The 15,908-nt window shown below is 42.2% G+C and overlaps 1 protein-coding gene across 1 annotated transcript in view; it reads right to left on the reverse strand.

Moving 5' to 3' along the window:
* ENTPD1 (ectonucleoside triphosphate diphosphohydrolase 1) overlaps positions 1–15,908 on the reverse strand; it is a 70,427-nt gene that overhangs the window by 12,086 nt on the left and 42,433 nt on the right. The window contains exons 3-7 of the mRNA XM_004681030.2: positions 9,742–9,859; positions 5,603–5,753; positions 4,129–4,288; positions 3,221–3,460; positions 1,172–1,429 (exon numbers count right to left, since the gene is read on the reverse strand). Coding sequence (XP_004681087.2) covers positions 1,172–1,429; positions 3,221–3,460; positions 4,129–4,288; positions 5,603–5,753; positions 9,742–9,859 — 927 coding nt within the window. The remainder of the gene's footprint in view (positions 1–1,171; positions 1,430–3,220; positions 3,461–4,128; positions 4,289–5,602; positions 5,754–9,741; positions 9,860–15,908) is intronic.

Here is a 15,908-nt window from a genome sequence, read left to right on the forward strand (position 1 = left end):
GTACTTCGTCAGTCGGCCTGTTCTGCTCCCCACTCTGTCTCTGGTGAATGCTTCACCACCCCTGCACCTCTGGCCTGTACCCCAGGTCTGTATGAGTAAATATATATATATATATTTTAATAAAAATAAGGCCCTCCCTGGTGGCGCAGCGGGTTAAAGCACAGCACTAAGAAGCCTAAGCCACTTCCACATGAATTCGATCCCCGCCTGCCCCGGAGGTGACCACATGGCGTGGCAGACCTCTCCTGACCTGCCCGCTGCTCCCCTCAGCAGTGTACTTCATCGATCTGCCTGTTCTGCTCCCCGCTCTGTCTCTGGTGAATCCTCTCACCCTCTGCATCTCTGGCCTGTACCCCAGTTCTGTGTGAATAAATAAATAAATCTTAAAAAAAAAAAACTTTATCTCCAGGACTGGAATATGAAATGTGAATAATGAGTAGATCAAGGGGAAAATCTTTTACCTCTATTCAAATATATTCTTCAAAGTGTAATGAAAATGAAGGTATCTTTTAGGTTTCTTTGGGGCTTTCTTTTCTAAATATCTTTATAGAGGAAAACCACCAGCTGAGACATATAACCACTGCTTTTCCCCCTACTACTGCTTCTGAGAAGCCAGACCCTAATCTGTGCCTATGCAATAACCAACCCTCCACCCCCTTCATCTGACTTACAGATTTCTGATCCTGCCCAAGGAGGGAAGCAAAAATGACCAGGACAGAATCCCCAATTCTGGGAGATGAGCAATGATTGTTCATGATCTAAACCAACCACAATAACCCATTCCTTTTTATCACAGATTAATTTAGAAATGTACATTTCACCAAGGTCTGCCTAGTGGCATCTGAAAGATGTTTGTTGGCACTTCTGCAAAATTGGGGAGATATATGTGCATGTGATACTGCCTTTTTTCTTGCTTTGGTTTTGCTTATGTAGATATAATCTTAGACTAGCAGCTGCCATTATAGCAGCATTCTTAAGAAGGCTAAGAGGGTAATGGGAAAGCTGATCCCAAGTCCTGACATTATTAAGCCAAAGACCTAACCCTGTATTTGCTGCCTCAGTGTTTTGTCATATGAGAGAAAAATAATTCCTATTACACACTTTGTAGGCATGTACTCTGTAACACATCCAAAGTCATCCTAACCAATGTCTTTATCATTTCTCAACTTACCCCAAAATGTCCTTTGATTGGTGGTAAGAAAGTCCCATTGAAGGCACACTGGGTGTAAATGCAGGTACTGTTCCTGAAGAGTCGATTTTCTATGTTTTTCTTGCAAAGTTGATAGTTTCCAGTGCCACGTATTTCAAGAAAGTCCTTTCCAAGTAACCTCACTCTCTCAGTGCAGGGGCTCTCAAAAAATTCCATTAGTGCCATTACCCTCTTATATCCAGGGTGAAAACATGGGTCCTTGAGGAGTCCTCTTGATTTCTGAATGGAAAAATTATTTGAAGACATCATTTGTGAATGTTTTGGTTACAAAAGCACATATGAGTTCATTCTTATGGAGAAATGTATGATTCTCCAGCACTAAGCATTGTTTGTAGTATATCCCCCTGCCTTCCAACCCCCTTATTAATACACTTTTGGGAAGCCTCTGGTTTATATAAGGTGAGCTAGAATTGATATCAGATGTAAATGAACTTGCACTATTTATAAAAAATGAATATAGTTAAAGCTGGACCCAGCAATTCCATGAGTTTGGAATGTCCCTGAATGCTTAGTACTTATCACAAAGGTCAGAAGCAGATTCACAAGGAAAACTATCAAGGCTCTCACAATGTTGAACTAGAGTTAGTTCTTCAGGAATCAATCCCCCTTGCTATCTTCAAATAAAAATATCAGATGCTCCGAGAGCTAATAGTTCCTTACATCATTTAAGTCAGGATTATCAAAATGATTCATAACCCAAACAAGAGAAGGGACTCCTGTGAACAGAGGCTCAATGGAGCCTTGGCGCTCAGTAGGCGTCGCTCAACAGGCCCTCTCTTGGGATGGTCATTCTGTGAATGTGCTTCTGAGAACAAGAAAGAGGACTTTGGAAGTGAGCAGAGACCTGGCTGTCCTTTTAATGGAGATGGGGAACAGACAGATGTGACATCCTTGTTCTGAGTTTGCATGGCACTTGAGTGATTTTGAGTGTGTTTAATTTTTCTCCCTTTCAAAATGCTTAAAGCGCCTAAAGGCAAGACTGGAAGTGGTGATTGACATATTCTGTGTTTTTGTCTCCTCTCCAAGTTGTTTCTAGCAACCCTGTTTCTGCAATTTGTAGGAACTGGAAATTAGACAGTGGTAAATGCCTTATTAATCACTCACACACATATACATATACACATCAACAATACTCTAGAATGGATTTTCATTGTCAACCCCAAAAGTGTGAGAAGTTAGTCACTATGGAACTGAGTCACATCCTTGGAGACAATGAGGTAAACAAAGACAGGAGGCAATCTCTGGAAGAGAATGCTTTCATAAGACAGACATATTATAGGAGATAACAACAAAAATGATGCTTGCTATTTACAAATGTGTAGCTAGGATGTAATCCATTTCCTTTGAAAATGTATTGAGACTAAATATAATAATTATTCAGATGTCATCTCAGATGTGGTACTTGCCAAAAACAGAGCTGTCTTCTTAAACCACATCATGCTCAAAGCACCTACTAAAAGATACTGTTTATGGGCTCTCCATGGAGGTGCAATGAGTTAAAGAGCTGCATTATGAAGTTCTCCGAAGCTACTGCAGCTCAAGTTCGATCCCCGGCCAGGGAGCTGACCCACATGGCATGGCAAACCTCTCCTGACCCACCGTTGCTCCCCTAGGCAATGTGTTTCAGTATATCTGCTTTTTCTGCTCCCCACTCTGTCTCTGGTGAATCCTCTCACCCGCCACAACTCTGACCTGTACCCCAGTTCTGTAAGCATAAATAAATACATCTTTAAAAACAAAGACACTGATTATGTTCATTCTAAATCTCCACTGCTTCAGTTTGGACCTTTTCTATTAAATATGCATTGCTTTGTCTAAGCTAAAAAAAAAAAAAGAAGGGATGACTCTACTAGTAAGGGTTGTCCAGAGGTACTTCGATATTCTGCCTGAAAAGGTTTGGGGTAGTAATGAAGCTCAGATCAATTACTGAAGTAGAATGAGAAAACAACAGAATGTGAGGGCTGGTAGCCCAGATGTGGGGAGAACAGATCCGTATTGAGTTATACTTGCCTTAGCATCAAAGGACAGTTTCTTCAAGAGTGCTTGGTCCTTCCCATAACACAAGAAACTGTGTGTAAATAAAATATACGTTTTGCCATAGAGTTGGAAGTGCACACGGTTTTCTGCAGGTAGTTCAAATGGCTGGTTATGCACAAAAGTTATTTGTGTAGAGGCTCCCCCAAGGTCCAAGGCTCCATAAGTTGTAGGAATAGTGTTTCCCTTTAGATTCAGGTTGAACCAACTCAATGTCTAAAAGAGAATACAGACACAAGTGGTAAGAGTGCCAGAACACTTTTCATACTACTGATTGGACTCAGGAACTTCCTAAGGCGAGAGCAGGGGCATAAGGGTGACACAGAGCTCACCAGGGTTCCTGAGTCTCTATCAATCAGCAGCAAGAAATGAGGAGCTCCAAAGACATCATTCAGACTCCAATAATACACAAACACACATCCAGTGTTTACAAACTAGAGGGATCTATGGCCAGAAGAACTCAAGTTCAAATTCTTTTGCTTATTAGTTGTGTGACTATTGAACAACATAATGACCTTCTGTGGGCATCAATTTGGAGCTATAAAATGAGAGGAATACCTCATATGGTTGTTTTGAAGATGAAGTCAGGCAGTAAGGAAAGGACTTAACATAATATAAGACATAGCACTCAGAAAATATTAGCTATTCTTGTTTTTAATGATAAATTTTTCATTTTCTCTATGCCTTCTCCTAAAGTGGAGATATAACATCCTTATTCTCATGCTGTAAAAACTCTTACAAGATAATTATATTTCTGGTCAACCTAGCAAATGTGGGGCAAATTAATTTGTTCATTTATCCATCATTTGTACTGACTAGTGACCCAAGTACTGTCTCAGCACACACCCAGGGAGCCACCCGCAGGGATCTTGTGAGATACTCACCTGAGTGAATTTTCCCAGCATATAGTTGATAGTAACCCAGCCAAAGGCACCTTCATCTCTGCCAGAGATGATTTTGGCGCCCTGGAAGTCAAAGGGGTACTTGTTGAGGCTATTTATCACTGTATCCATGACCCTGTTTGACATCCACTTATCTTTCATTCTGCACAAAAGAAGAGTTGGAGTTACCAGTTTTATTTTAAAAACTATGACGAGCCATTTCAGCCAGGGCTTCCTGTCAGTTCTTCTAGGTAGTGAACCGTAACGCTGGAATGAGGAGGTCGAGGGGGCCACGCATGGCTGTGCAAGGAGTCCTCCTTTGGGGGAGGCACACCAAGTTGCTTGGCAGCTTCTTCCCACAGTCCAAGTCCTTCCAACTCCTCCATAGGTCAGTCTTCCTCAAATACTACTTATATTGTTTCCCCAGCTCCAGAGAAAGTCATCAAAGTAACATTGATTACTGTGGCGATAGCTGGGTATTGTTTCACCATATAACACCTAAAGCAGAGCTGTAGCATGTTAGCCACTGATGATGGTTCCTGACTGGTTACATGGCCAGACTCTGCTTGAGGTTTGAAATTAGAACTCCAATGGTAAATATCCCAGGAAAGAGACCCAGTTGGTGCCAGACTGGGAAAAAGCCTTCCTCGCTCAGTTCTTGGCCTAAGATCTTTTTTGTTTGTTTGTTTGTTTTGAGATAACACTGATTTACAGTATGGTGAAAATCTTCCAGGTCGTCACAACGAGCGTGTGTGATACAGCTCTCCCTGGGGCAGGCTCTGCAGCGTGAGAGCCTCTCCTCTGAATGGCTTCTACACCTGAGCAACAGGCCTCTTCCCCTTGTTTTTCCTCCCCTCCAATCCATCTCCTTTATGAGTGTTAGCGTTGTGTAACGTTCTTTAATGACATCCTTGAATGACTTTTATTATCTCCCAGAGAAAATCCAAACTCCCTAGTGTGGCCCACCACACTAGACCATTGTGTGTTCTGGACCCTGCCTTCTCAGAGCTCACTCAGAATCCTGGCTCTATCACTTAGCACATGTGTGGCTGGATGAGTTGTTTAATATTTATAAGCCATAGCTTTATCTGGTTAATAGTAGTTAATAATACCACCTACTTCATAGAGGAGTGATGATTAAATTGAAGCATTCTACTAAGCAAGGGCTCAACAGATACAAAAATAATTTAAACAGCTGCTATTTTTATTATTTTACTGCTTATGCAGAACTATGCACAGTCCCCTGAACAAGCCCTTGTCTCTCAAAGTGTCCCTTTTGCACATCTATTAGAGCACAAGCTCCAGGAAGGCAGAGACACTGTCTTTTCCACTGCTGTACGCCCAGCCCTTAGAAGAGTGGCTGATGCATGACTGCCAGCAATGCCCTTTCCTCGTCCTTCAGTTCAGCCTCCGTAACTCCCTTCTCTGGGAAAGACTTTCCGTTCTGGACAGGGCCAAGTGTGCCTCCAACTTATACCTGAGCAACCGCATGCCTGCTGTGGCTCCGAGGTGAACAGGTGTCTCTTCATGCTGGGACTGTGGAATCACACTTCTGGCTCTTTCCATACATTCCTCCAGAGATTTGTCAATTTCATTTAGTTTTGAAGCATAGGATGAGATTCCAGGACCTATGAACAGATATCACAGCAGATGAAAATCTTATAAAACAGTAAGGTGTGTTATAAATGGTGGCAATTACAGTCACTGAACCTCGCCTTGTTGGGACTTGTTTTCAGACCTCTGGCTGGGTTTGTCCACCGTTCAATAATGTTTGCCACCAGGTGGCACAATTTTCACATCCAATTGCAAAAAGTTCCTAAGAGGCTCGCTCAGATTTTAATAAGGATCTTGTAACTACTCTACAGAGCTGCTGTTTGGTGTTCCCCGCCTCCCCACCCCACAAACTTAAACTTAACAATGCTAACTCTGAGAAGGCCTAAGAGGAAAAAGATGTCAGTTAAAATAAGCATTAGGCGCATTAGCTTTACTGAAAAGACAAGAATTGCTACCAACTAGCTAAAATTTCTGAAGAGGTGTTTCTTCCTTTGTTCGAAGAAACAGGAATAGATTTCCTTCCGTCCTCCAGTACTTGCCTCACCAGAGGTTTTTCCATTCTGATTCCCTGCCTCCTTAGTAAAATTGTTTTTCCAGTTTTAGAACAAAACTAATTGTTGCTATGGAGAGGATTAGAGCCAAGAAAGATTCCCAGAGCTTTTTGAAGCCAATACTTAAGAATGTCAGCACATTTTAGGATAAGAACTTGCACTACTGGGGCTTTAATAATGGGGATTTACTCAAAGATAATTATCCAAATATGTTATCCACATCATTTGCAGGATTTTTAAACAGTCTGTTTACTTACCCAAAATGAGGAAATCAACTCTAAATTATGGTCTGTTTTGATTCAAAAACTCCAGCCTTTCAAGAACTGGAAACTTTTAACTCACCTTTTATCTAAATATTTGACTAGAGAAATCTTGCTTTTGAGAGAGGGAACTAACTGCATTAAAGGTCACACACACGGGATGAGTTTCATAAGGAAAGTTATCTTCTAGATTTAAAAGAAAAAAGCACTAAAAATGGAAGGCAGTGGAGTAAATAAAAGCCAATAAAATGAGGTATTTGAACTTTAAGAGGTGCTCAAATTGATGGAGTCAAAGTCAAAGGACATGATACTATTGGGTAGAATGGCTTGTTCTCTTGGAAACTTCTCTTTACTGCTTTCTCAACAAACTATGTAAAGTGGGGGCCTTCACAGGCCAGCAAATTAAAAGTCTATAATTTTCTGGGCCTAAGTTATCTGTATCACAAAAAATAAACAGTGGATCCCTGGCTCTAAGGACCAAGATAGATAAAGAACAGAGAAATGATGGTGTAGTGTAATAACATTTGGTGTATGATGGACTGCTGGAAAGGAGGAAATAGAAGGAGCTAAACAGTGTGCGTGTGTGTGTGTGTGTGTATAAAACCCAAAAATATCCACAGAAAAACTAATTAAAACAATAAACCAGTTAGTAAAGTAGCAGATTACCAAACCAATACACAAAAATCAGTAGCCTTCCTACATGCAATCAATCTGAAGAGGAAGAAATTAAGAAACCATCCCGTTTACAGTTGTACCCCAGAAAATTAAATACCTGGGAGTAAGCCTAAGAAAGGAGGTGAAAGGCCTCTACAAGGAAAACTACAAAACAGTGTTAGAAGAAATGGAAGACACAAAGAAATGTAGATATTCCTGCCCATCGATCAGGAGTATAAACATGATCTACCCAAAGCAATTTATAGATTCAGTGCAATTCCAATAAAAGTTTCAATGACATTCTTCAAAGAAATGGAACAAATGTTGAAGTTCATACAGAATCACAGAAAACAAAAACTGGAATAGCCAAAGCTCTATTGACTGAAAAGAGAGGAAAAACAAAGGAAGAACATTCCCAGACTTCAAATTATACTACAAAACCATAATAATAACAATATTGTAACAAAAAAAGATACACACAAACCAATGGAATTGAATTGAAAGCCCAGAAATAAAACCACACATATATGGTCATTAATCTTTGACAAAGGAGCAAAGAATATACCTTGGAACAAGGAAAGCATCTTCAATAAATAGTACTGGGAATACGAGACAGTCACATGCAAAAGAATGCAACTGGACTATCTCACACCACACGCAAAATCAACTCAAAATTGATAATAGATTTGAGTGTAAGACTTGAAGCCATAAGATAGAAAACACAGGTGAAACACTCTATGACATACACTTCAGAAAAATCTTTGAGGACTCATATCTAGAAGCAAGGAAAACAAAGGAGAATATAAACAATGGGACTACATTAAACTAAAGAGTTTATGTCCAGGAAGCTAGACAGCAGCCAACATGAAGAGACACCCTAGTGAGCCGGAGAAAATATTTGCACATCATATTCCTGATAAGGGACTGCTATCAAAAATATACAAAGCACTTGCACAACTCAAGAAAAACAAAGTAAACAACCCAATCAAAAAATGGGCAGAAGAGCTAAAAGGGTACTTCTCCAAATGCAAATGACCAAACAGGCATATGAAAAAAATTTCAACATCACTTTTTTATCACACTGAGATACCACCTTACACCTGTGAGAATGACCCAGATTAAAAAAAAAACTGGAAACAACAAATGCTGGCAAGGCTGTGGGAAAAAAGGAGCTCCTTACTCTGTTGGTGGGAAAGGAAACTGATCCAGACATTGTGAAAAGCTGTGCGGAGGTTCCTCAAAACACTAAAAATGGATCTACCATATGATCGATCCACTGCATTGATTCCACTCCTAGGATCGACCCACAAAAACATGAATTCTAAAGGAAACCTGCACCCCTTTATTTATTGCAGCACTTATTTACAATAACCAAGATGTAGAAACAACTTAAATGTTTTCAAGCCGATGAACGGATCAATGGAGTACTACTCAGTGATCTAAAAAGAAACTCATGCCATTTGCAGCAACATGAATGGAGCTGGGATTAATCTAAATAAGTCAGAAGGAATAAGCTATTGGATGGTATCACCTGTGGACTATAGAGAAACCAAAGGATCAGGAAAAAGAAAAAACTTGCAAACTGACCACAGATATGAAGCATAGAGTTAGGGGAGCGGAGCAAGAAGGTTCAAAACAAGATGGAAGAGCACAGCAGATGGTGGCGATGAATTATGATGTTGTGGTGGTGGGAGAACTATGGGAGAGGAGAAATCAAATCTTGTCCAAAAATTAATGATGTACGAAAGTAAGTAAATCTTATTAGGAAAATGTATTAAATTTTTAAAAATAAAGGTAACAAGCTAAGAAAAAGATCAATGTACAGTACAATGATTCTATGTAGCAGGAAGCCTAGATTAAGGAGACAGATTCTTGTTCTCATTCTGACGCTACTTACAAGTCACTAGTTTTCCAGGTTTTTGTTTCCTTCTCTGTAAAATAAGTTTAAAGAAACACAAGAGTTTATGCTATGACCCACCCCCTCATGTCTACACAGAAGCTTACAAAAAATTTTTTCAAGAGTACAATAATTAAGCAATTCTCCGGACCAGCAGCATCAGTATGACCAGAGAACTCACTCAAAACACAAATTCTGGGGCTTCGCTCAGGCCTACTGGATCAAAAACTCTGAGGATGGGGCCTAGTATTTGTGCTTTAACAAACCTCCCAAATAGTTTACAAGCAGATTGAAATTTGAGAACCACTGGCTAACATGGGTTTGAAATTGAGCAAATATCCATTTGAACCCTAATTCCATCATTTACTAGTTCAAGCAAATTTAAAACAAGTGGCATAAATTATCTCAACCTCAGTATCCTTTTGCTTAAATAAGGAAACAACACATATCTCAAAAGGAGATTGAAGATCAAATAATGTATTTTCAGTGCCCTATTGATGGCAGCAACCACTTATTTTTAGTTTGCTTATTCTTCAAGGACTGAATGTTAAGGACTGAGTATGATTTTTTTTATATAATGATTAAACAGTAATACAGGCTCTGCTGGTTTTCACTTGACTTTTTCTCATATGTTCCACTTGCCATCCACCTTCCACTTTCTCTTACCCCGCTATCTCCTCCCTTTCCTTTTTCAACTTACCTTTTACTCTGCATTCATCTATCTGATGTACCACCCCTGTGTTATTCTCCTTTTCCGCTGGCCATGAATAGATGTACAGACTTGTGTGAGAAGAGCCTGCATCCAGCACAATCCCATACTGAGGGCAAAACAAACCACAGCTTATCAGCATTAAATTATGATTCTCCATATCTAGCTGAAGACAACAAAAGGAGAAAGTATTTTAATTCAAGAGGAACATGGAGGGCAGGGTGGAAGGGAACATGCCTGGAGTTGCCCCATCACCGATTCATTACCTTGAGAAGAGTTCTAGAACAGTGGCTGTCAGTGCTGGGCACACATTAGAAACACTCGGACCTCACCCAAGTGGGGCCTGAGCACCAGTTCCACTTAGAAGCTTCTCAGGCGACTGCAGTTGTGCAGTCAAGATTCAGAACCATATGCTGAAGCAGCTGACACAATGAGGAGGGGACAGCTGTCACTGACCCAGTAGTTTCCAAACTTACATGAGCATCAGCATCATAAAGGAGTCACCCGAGAGCTTCAAAGGGCACTGACCCTTGTGTGGCTCCCCCCAGGTATGTGACTTACTCAGTCTGGTGTGTGGTCTGAGCTTTAGAAGACAAACATGGAAAATACTCAGTGTGCTTTTATTTATTTATTTTTTTTATCTTACTGGGGTAACATTAGTTCACAGTGTTCTTTGTGTTTTAGAAATAGAGGGTCTCCCTTTCCAGGTGATATTAATATACCATGTGCTTCCTTTTAAGTCATAACTATAATTGTAAATCATATTTAATACATTTTAGACCTCTGTACTTGAATGTCAAGTTTTGGGCTCTCAGAGTGTAAGGAAAGGGGTCAGGCTTTTCTCCACCTCCCACCACTAGTCTCTAAGACCTGATCTCCCTCCTATTCGTTGCCCCCATGTGATCACGTTTTACTGCCAAAGGCTCTTGGGAGCAGGCGCACAGGGCAAATACACCTACGATTATGAACACTGGGGCCCAGAGATCATTATGAGACATGGAAGGGGAGAGGAGAGAAGCCAGAGAGCAAGCACAGAGTCGGTGGGGCCAGGCGGCTGTAGGGTAAACAGAAATGATCGGGTTTGTTTGCCCTCCTGCTGTCAGCTGTGGTCTTACACGCGTGCCTGATGGCAACACCTGGCGTGTGGTGTGGGTGTGCACGAGTGGGCACACCCGAGCATGAAACGGCAGCGTCACAGAGGGCCCAGCAGAGGACAGAGCGCGGCAGCAGCGCCCGTGTCAGGGAGGAAGGCCAAGCAGCTAGGGCATAGAGGCCAGCGGAGAGATCACAAGGGAAGCTGGAGAGTCCAGAAAGAGTGAAGATTTGTTGGAGGCCGGGAGGGCTGCCAGCTTCCTGGCCCCCAGCCTGTGTAGAAAGATTATTAAAAGCCACCGAGGTCTCGGGACCCTCCTTTGCCCTCTGCCTGGATCATAGCCAACCTGCTCCAAGCCTGGCTAGCACTGAGGGGCTCGTTGCCTGCCCGCCCTTGCCTTCTGGTCTGTCTCTGAGTCCAGTCCCTGGTTCAGCACTAAAGGCATGTTGGAGATACGCAAGGCCCCAAACTTCTCTTTCCATTTGTCTGAATCAACCATGAACCTCGGATGGCTGCACAACAACAAGGAAGACCTAGATCATCAGAGAATGGGAGGACAAGGCCCCACCTCGCATTTCTGAGTACACGAGATGTACCAAGCAGGTGATGTATGAATTATCTGACATAACCGTCAGAACAGTGCTGGAAAGCAAGAACCGTTTTCATTCCCTCTATAGAAGTGAGAAAATAAAGTACAAAGAGGTTAAGTAATTTACCCAAGATACACAGCTAATCAATGACAGAACCGGGTTTGCATCAAAATAGGACTCAATACTTTAAGCTTCTTAGGTAGTGAAACAGAAGTGAGGGCGAGGCAAGAGTTTTCAAAAAGGCACCGCTGTTTAAAGAGTTTTAATGAGTGTGGAATATAGCGAGGTGTGCAAATCTTAGGTGTGCTGCTCAATGCAGTTTTGCATATTTATATAAATCACTAACAGTGGAAAGGGCGGAAGAGGGTGATGGGGGAGGAGGCTGTTGTGCCAGGAAGGCACAGGGCAGGTTCTCTCTGGATGTGGGCAGAGGGTGAAGGAGTTCTGGAACCCTCAGGGGCTTTTTCAGGCTTTTAGTGATATTCTACACCAACTGTAGAGTGGCAACCAGCTGCAAGGCAGACAGGGGTCCGGGGGCCAGGAGGTTGGCAGGCCTCCCAGCCACTGGTCAGTCTTTACTCTCACTGGTCTCTGGTGGTCTCTCCACTGCTGTCCACCACTCTCCACTGCCCTCTACCACACAGCCCCCTGCAGCACTGCCCTTATGTGCTCAGCCTCCTGGCTCAGGTGTGCCCACCTTCAAATGCCCACATCATGTTCCAGGTGTCCACCATTGGGCATGTGGGCTCTGAGTCCATGGAAACCCACGTTCCCAAGTGCCTCCTTGTAGTCAAGGTGACAGCCACAGAGGCCAAGGGCACAAAAGCCTGGGTGATCTTCATTTTCCCTACAGAGGCAGAGGGGGAACTGGCACAGGAGGTTTGGTGGAGGGTGGCTGCAACGTGTGTTCACATCGAAGAGCAAAAATGTAACCAAAAAAAAAAAAAAAAACTAAAAGAAAAATCTTTTGAAAACTACCACCAAGCTCAAGACACAGATACTTTTTCTAGTGCCAAGAGGCTTTGTGGTGTCCCTCTCTGTCATTTCTCCCATGGGTAATCAAGCCTTCCCTGTTGTCACATAGGTGAGTCTGCCTGTTTCTGAACTGCAATAATGGACTGACACAGGGTGTCTGCCTTGGTTCTAACTTCTTTCACTCTCCACACAGTATCTATAGAAGACATTAAGACTATAACATCAGGAGTTTGTTTACTCCATGGTTATACAGAATAGTTTCCAGAAACATCTTTGTATATGTCATTTTGTGGACAAGTGCTCCCATTTAGTCAGGGTATTTACCCAGAAGGCAAATGAAAAATGCCCAACTTGATCAGTTGTTACTCATCTGTGGTTACTTCCCTGGTTTAAATTAGAGGGGGGAAGATGCCTTGACTGAATAATGTCTGTCATGGCTCTTGCGGAGGCAGAGAAGCACCTGGACTTGTTTACCATCCCTATACTGGAGGGGAAAGATGGAGGAAAGCAAACAAGAAAGCCAAAGGAAGAGAAACAGCAGATAATGCTAACATGTGAGCCAACTACTCTCCACATTTTGCAGCTCATTTCAGCTGTGGAACTTAAAAGCGTGGCCTGCCATTTGATAATGCTATTGTTTTATCTATGTCTATAGTCCCTCGTGTTGTCTTATCACCTGGTTAGAATCTAAGAACTTCCAGGGAAAGAACCACTGGGAATGGCTAAGAGTCAAGCCTACTGAGGTGGGGGCCCTGTTCCATTTCAGCATACACAGGGAGCATGGGCATGGTGCAGACCTTTGACCCTCTACAACCTCCACCCTGTTTTGTTCTGTTCCTACACCACAGTAGGATTCCGCATGATTCGCTTTTGCCCTATTAAGGAAAGGACCTGTCTACTTGCTTTGGGATGGCAAGGAAGCAAGCTGGCCCAACTCCTTTGTAGTTAGACTTGCAATGAGATGAAATCAAGAATTGGCTTAGGTGATTACTTTTACGGGCAGGGAAGTACCTGACTAGCGTCCAAGGCCTTTGAACCTAGGTGAAACCTCTCAGGGTAGAGAAAGAGGCTCAAGGGTTACCCAACAGAAAATTCTGTTGCTTCCTAGCAGGGCCCCTGAATTCTTACTGCCAGAAAAATGTTCCAGTCACAACGGCTTATGATAAAAGCTAAGCAACAAGCAGTGTTTTCTGGAATCAGGACATTCCATTGACTGACTTTGTTGACATGAATGTCACACTTCTAGCAGAGCAAAGGAACCAGCTTTGCCTCTATCAGTCTGTTTCTCCAAGGCCTTGCACAGTGAGGTGGCCGATAAGTGAAAACTATCACTACATTCCATGTGCAAAAGTTTGAAAAGGGGATCGAGTGTACTTTTAACAGGCATTGAGGACATTTCATGTGTGTACAGCAAAAACGTGTGCTGTAGGAATTCTGCTATCTTTTATCTTCTACACTGGTTGGCAGAATACGAAATTGGCATCCCTTGCTGCTTGCAGGGAGGATAAAGCTTAACAGTCTGAAAATTCTGTTTATACATTTGGGAAGTTTGCTTTCTTTTGTTCAAACTGTCAGTAAATTCCCTCATTTTTCACAGCTTCCCCACTTTAGAGCTGAAAGTTCATTCATCTAACCTAAATCACATTTTACAGATGAGTGACTGTGCCAGACAGCCCAAGGACTTGCCTAGTGGCAACGACAGTTAATGCCCTAGCAGATCCATCTCAAGTCCACGTAGCTCCCACCTTTTGTTCTCTTTGATCACACCAGCATTTCTTATGCATGATCCAGAAAGTACTCAGGTCACGAAGATCTGAGTAAATAAACCTCAGAAGTTTGGGAAATGCTATGTGCTTTCTCCCCCTCCTGGGCTCATGGATCCATGCAGTAGTGAGTATCAGAGAAGTCTGAGAGCCTGCTTCCTGCTGTTGGAGCCAGGACACTGTGCCCACCAAATTCTGTCTGCTCTCCTGAACAACACTTTAAGAAATGCTGGGCCCTCCCTGGTGGTGCAGCAAGTTAATGCACTGCAAAAAGAAGCTTAAGCCACTTCCGCATGAGTTCGATCCCCGCCTGCCCCGGAGGAGACCACATGTCCAGGCAGACCTCTCCTGACCCGCCCACTGCTCCCCTCAGCAGTGTACTTCGTCCATCTGCCTGTTCTGCTCCCCGCTCTGTCTCTGGTGAATCCTCTTACCCTCCGCATCTCTGGCCTGTACCCCAGTTCTGTATGAATAAATAAATAAATCTTTAAAAAAAAAAAAAAGAAAAGAAATGCTGTGCCTTGTCATGCCATCACTCTCATCCAGTGTTCCTCTGCAGATCATATTTAACATTTCTAAAAGCACCTCTTAATAAGTCCTTTACATTAATGAGAATTCAAAGATTTAGATGGTGAGAAAACACCTAACATTCCTTTAATATTATTTCAACATTGCTTTGCACTTTATTAGTATAGAAGTAATCTAGAAAATGAAGAAAAAAGAGGAATCTACCAGTTAGATGTAGCTGTTATTTTACTTCCTCCAGTCTTTTCTAAATGCATGGTGACTTTTATATAGTTATAATTTGACTATTCATACAGCTTTGTCCTAAGCTAGTTTTTCATCATGCACGTCATTTTAGCACTCATAATTAATCTTCACTAGCTTTTTGAGGAGCAAAAAGAAAAAGAAGCAGTAGAAAAGACTTTGCTTGAAGACACCAGAACTTGGTAAAGATCTGAAGATGTGGGTGGCAACAGGCCTTGAGCTCATGGCCTGGAGGCCACACAGAAGAAAGGCAGAACAAGAAACTGGAATCACTTGCTGCTTGCAGGGCAGATGAAACTTAATTGTCTGAAACTTCTGTTTACACATTTAGGAAGTTTGCTTTAGGATGGAAATCATTTTATCTGTGCAAATGTCACAGGTCCAGGCTGCTGGGCAAGGCTCCCTGAATATGGAAAGCAAGAGAAAAACTACTTCTTACCCTGGGTCTGCAAAAGTCAGAAGTTACGCATTTTCTTCAGTCTTCTCATTCAGAAAATACCCACCCTTTGCTGGCCTTCTTTCACGCACATGTGGCTTCTTGTCCAGAAAAAGCCCCTCACCTGAGATCCCAGCCATCTCTGACCTTCTCCGATTAAATTCCACCCTCTTAATCTAACAGCACCTGTAGTTTCCTCTCGAGACATCACCACATTGTGTAACTGAATACATGTCTGTGGCTACTTGATTAAGGTCTGTCTTCCCTACTAGGCTATAAGCTACCTACAGAAGGTCTATTTTGCTTACTGTGTTTATGTGCATACTCCAAGCTCTACCCAACTGTACATAAAGCACAAAGGGATTCAGTGGACAATTGCTAGATCAAATAAGAATGTGATTTTTAAATTCCTTTCCATCTTTAGAGAGATTAATATTCAGTCTAATAAATAATAAAAATAAAAAATTCAGTCTAATAAAGTGTGCCAGTGGGTGAAGTCTACTTCCCCTCCACCTCCTTAAGCCACTCAGCCC

This window comes from Condylura cristata, unplaced genomic scaffold (assembly GCF_000260355.1).
Source record: "Condylura cristata isolate star-nosed mole 26May11 unplaced genomic scaffold, ConCri1.0 scaffold00011, whole genome shotgun sequence".
NCBI lineage: Eukaryota > Metazoa > Chordata > Mammalia > Eulipotyphla > Talpidae > Condylura > Condylura cristata.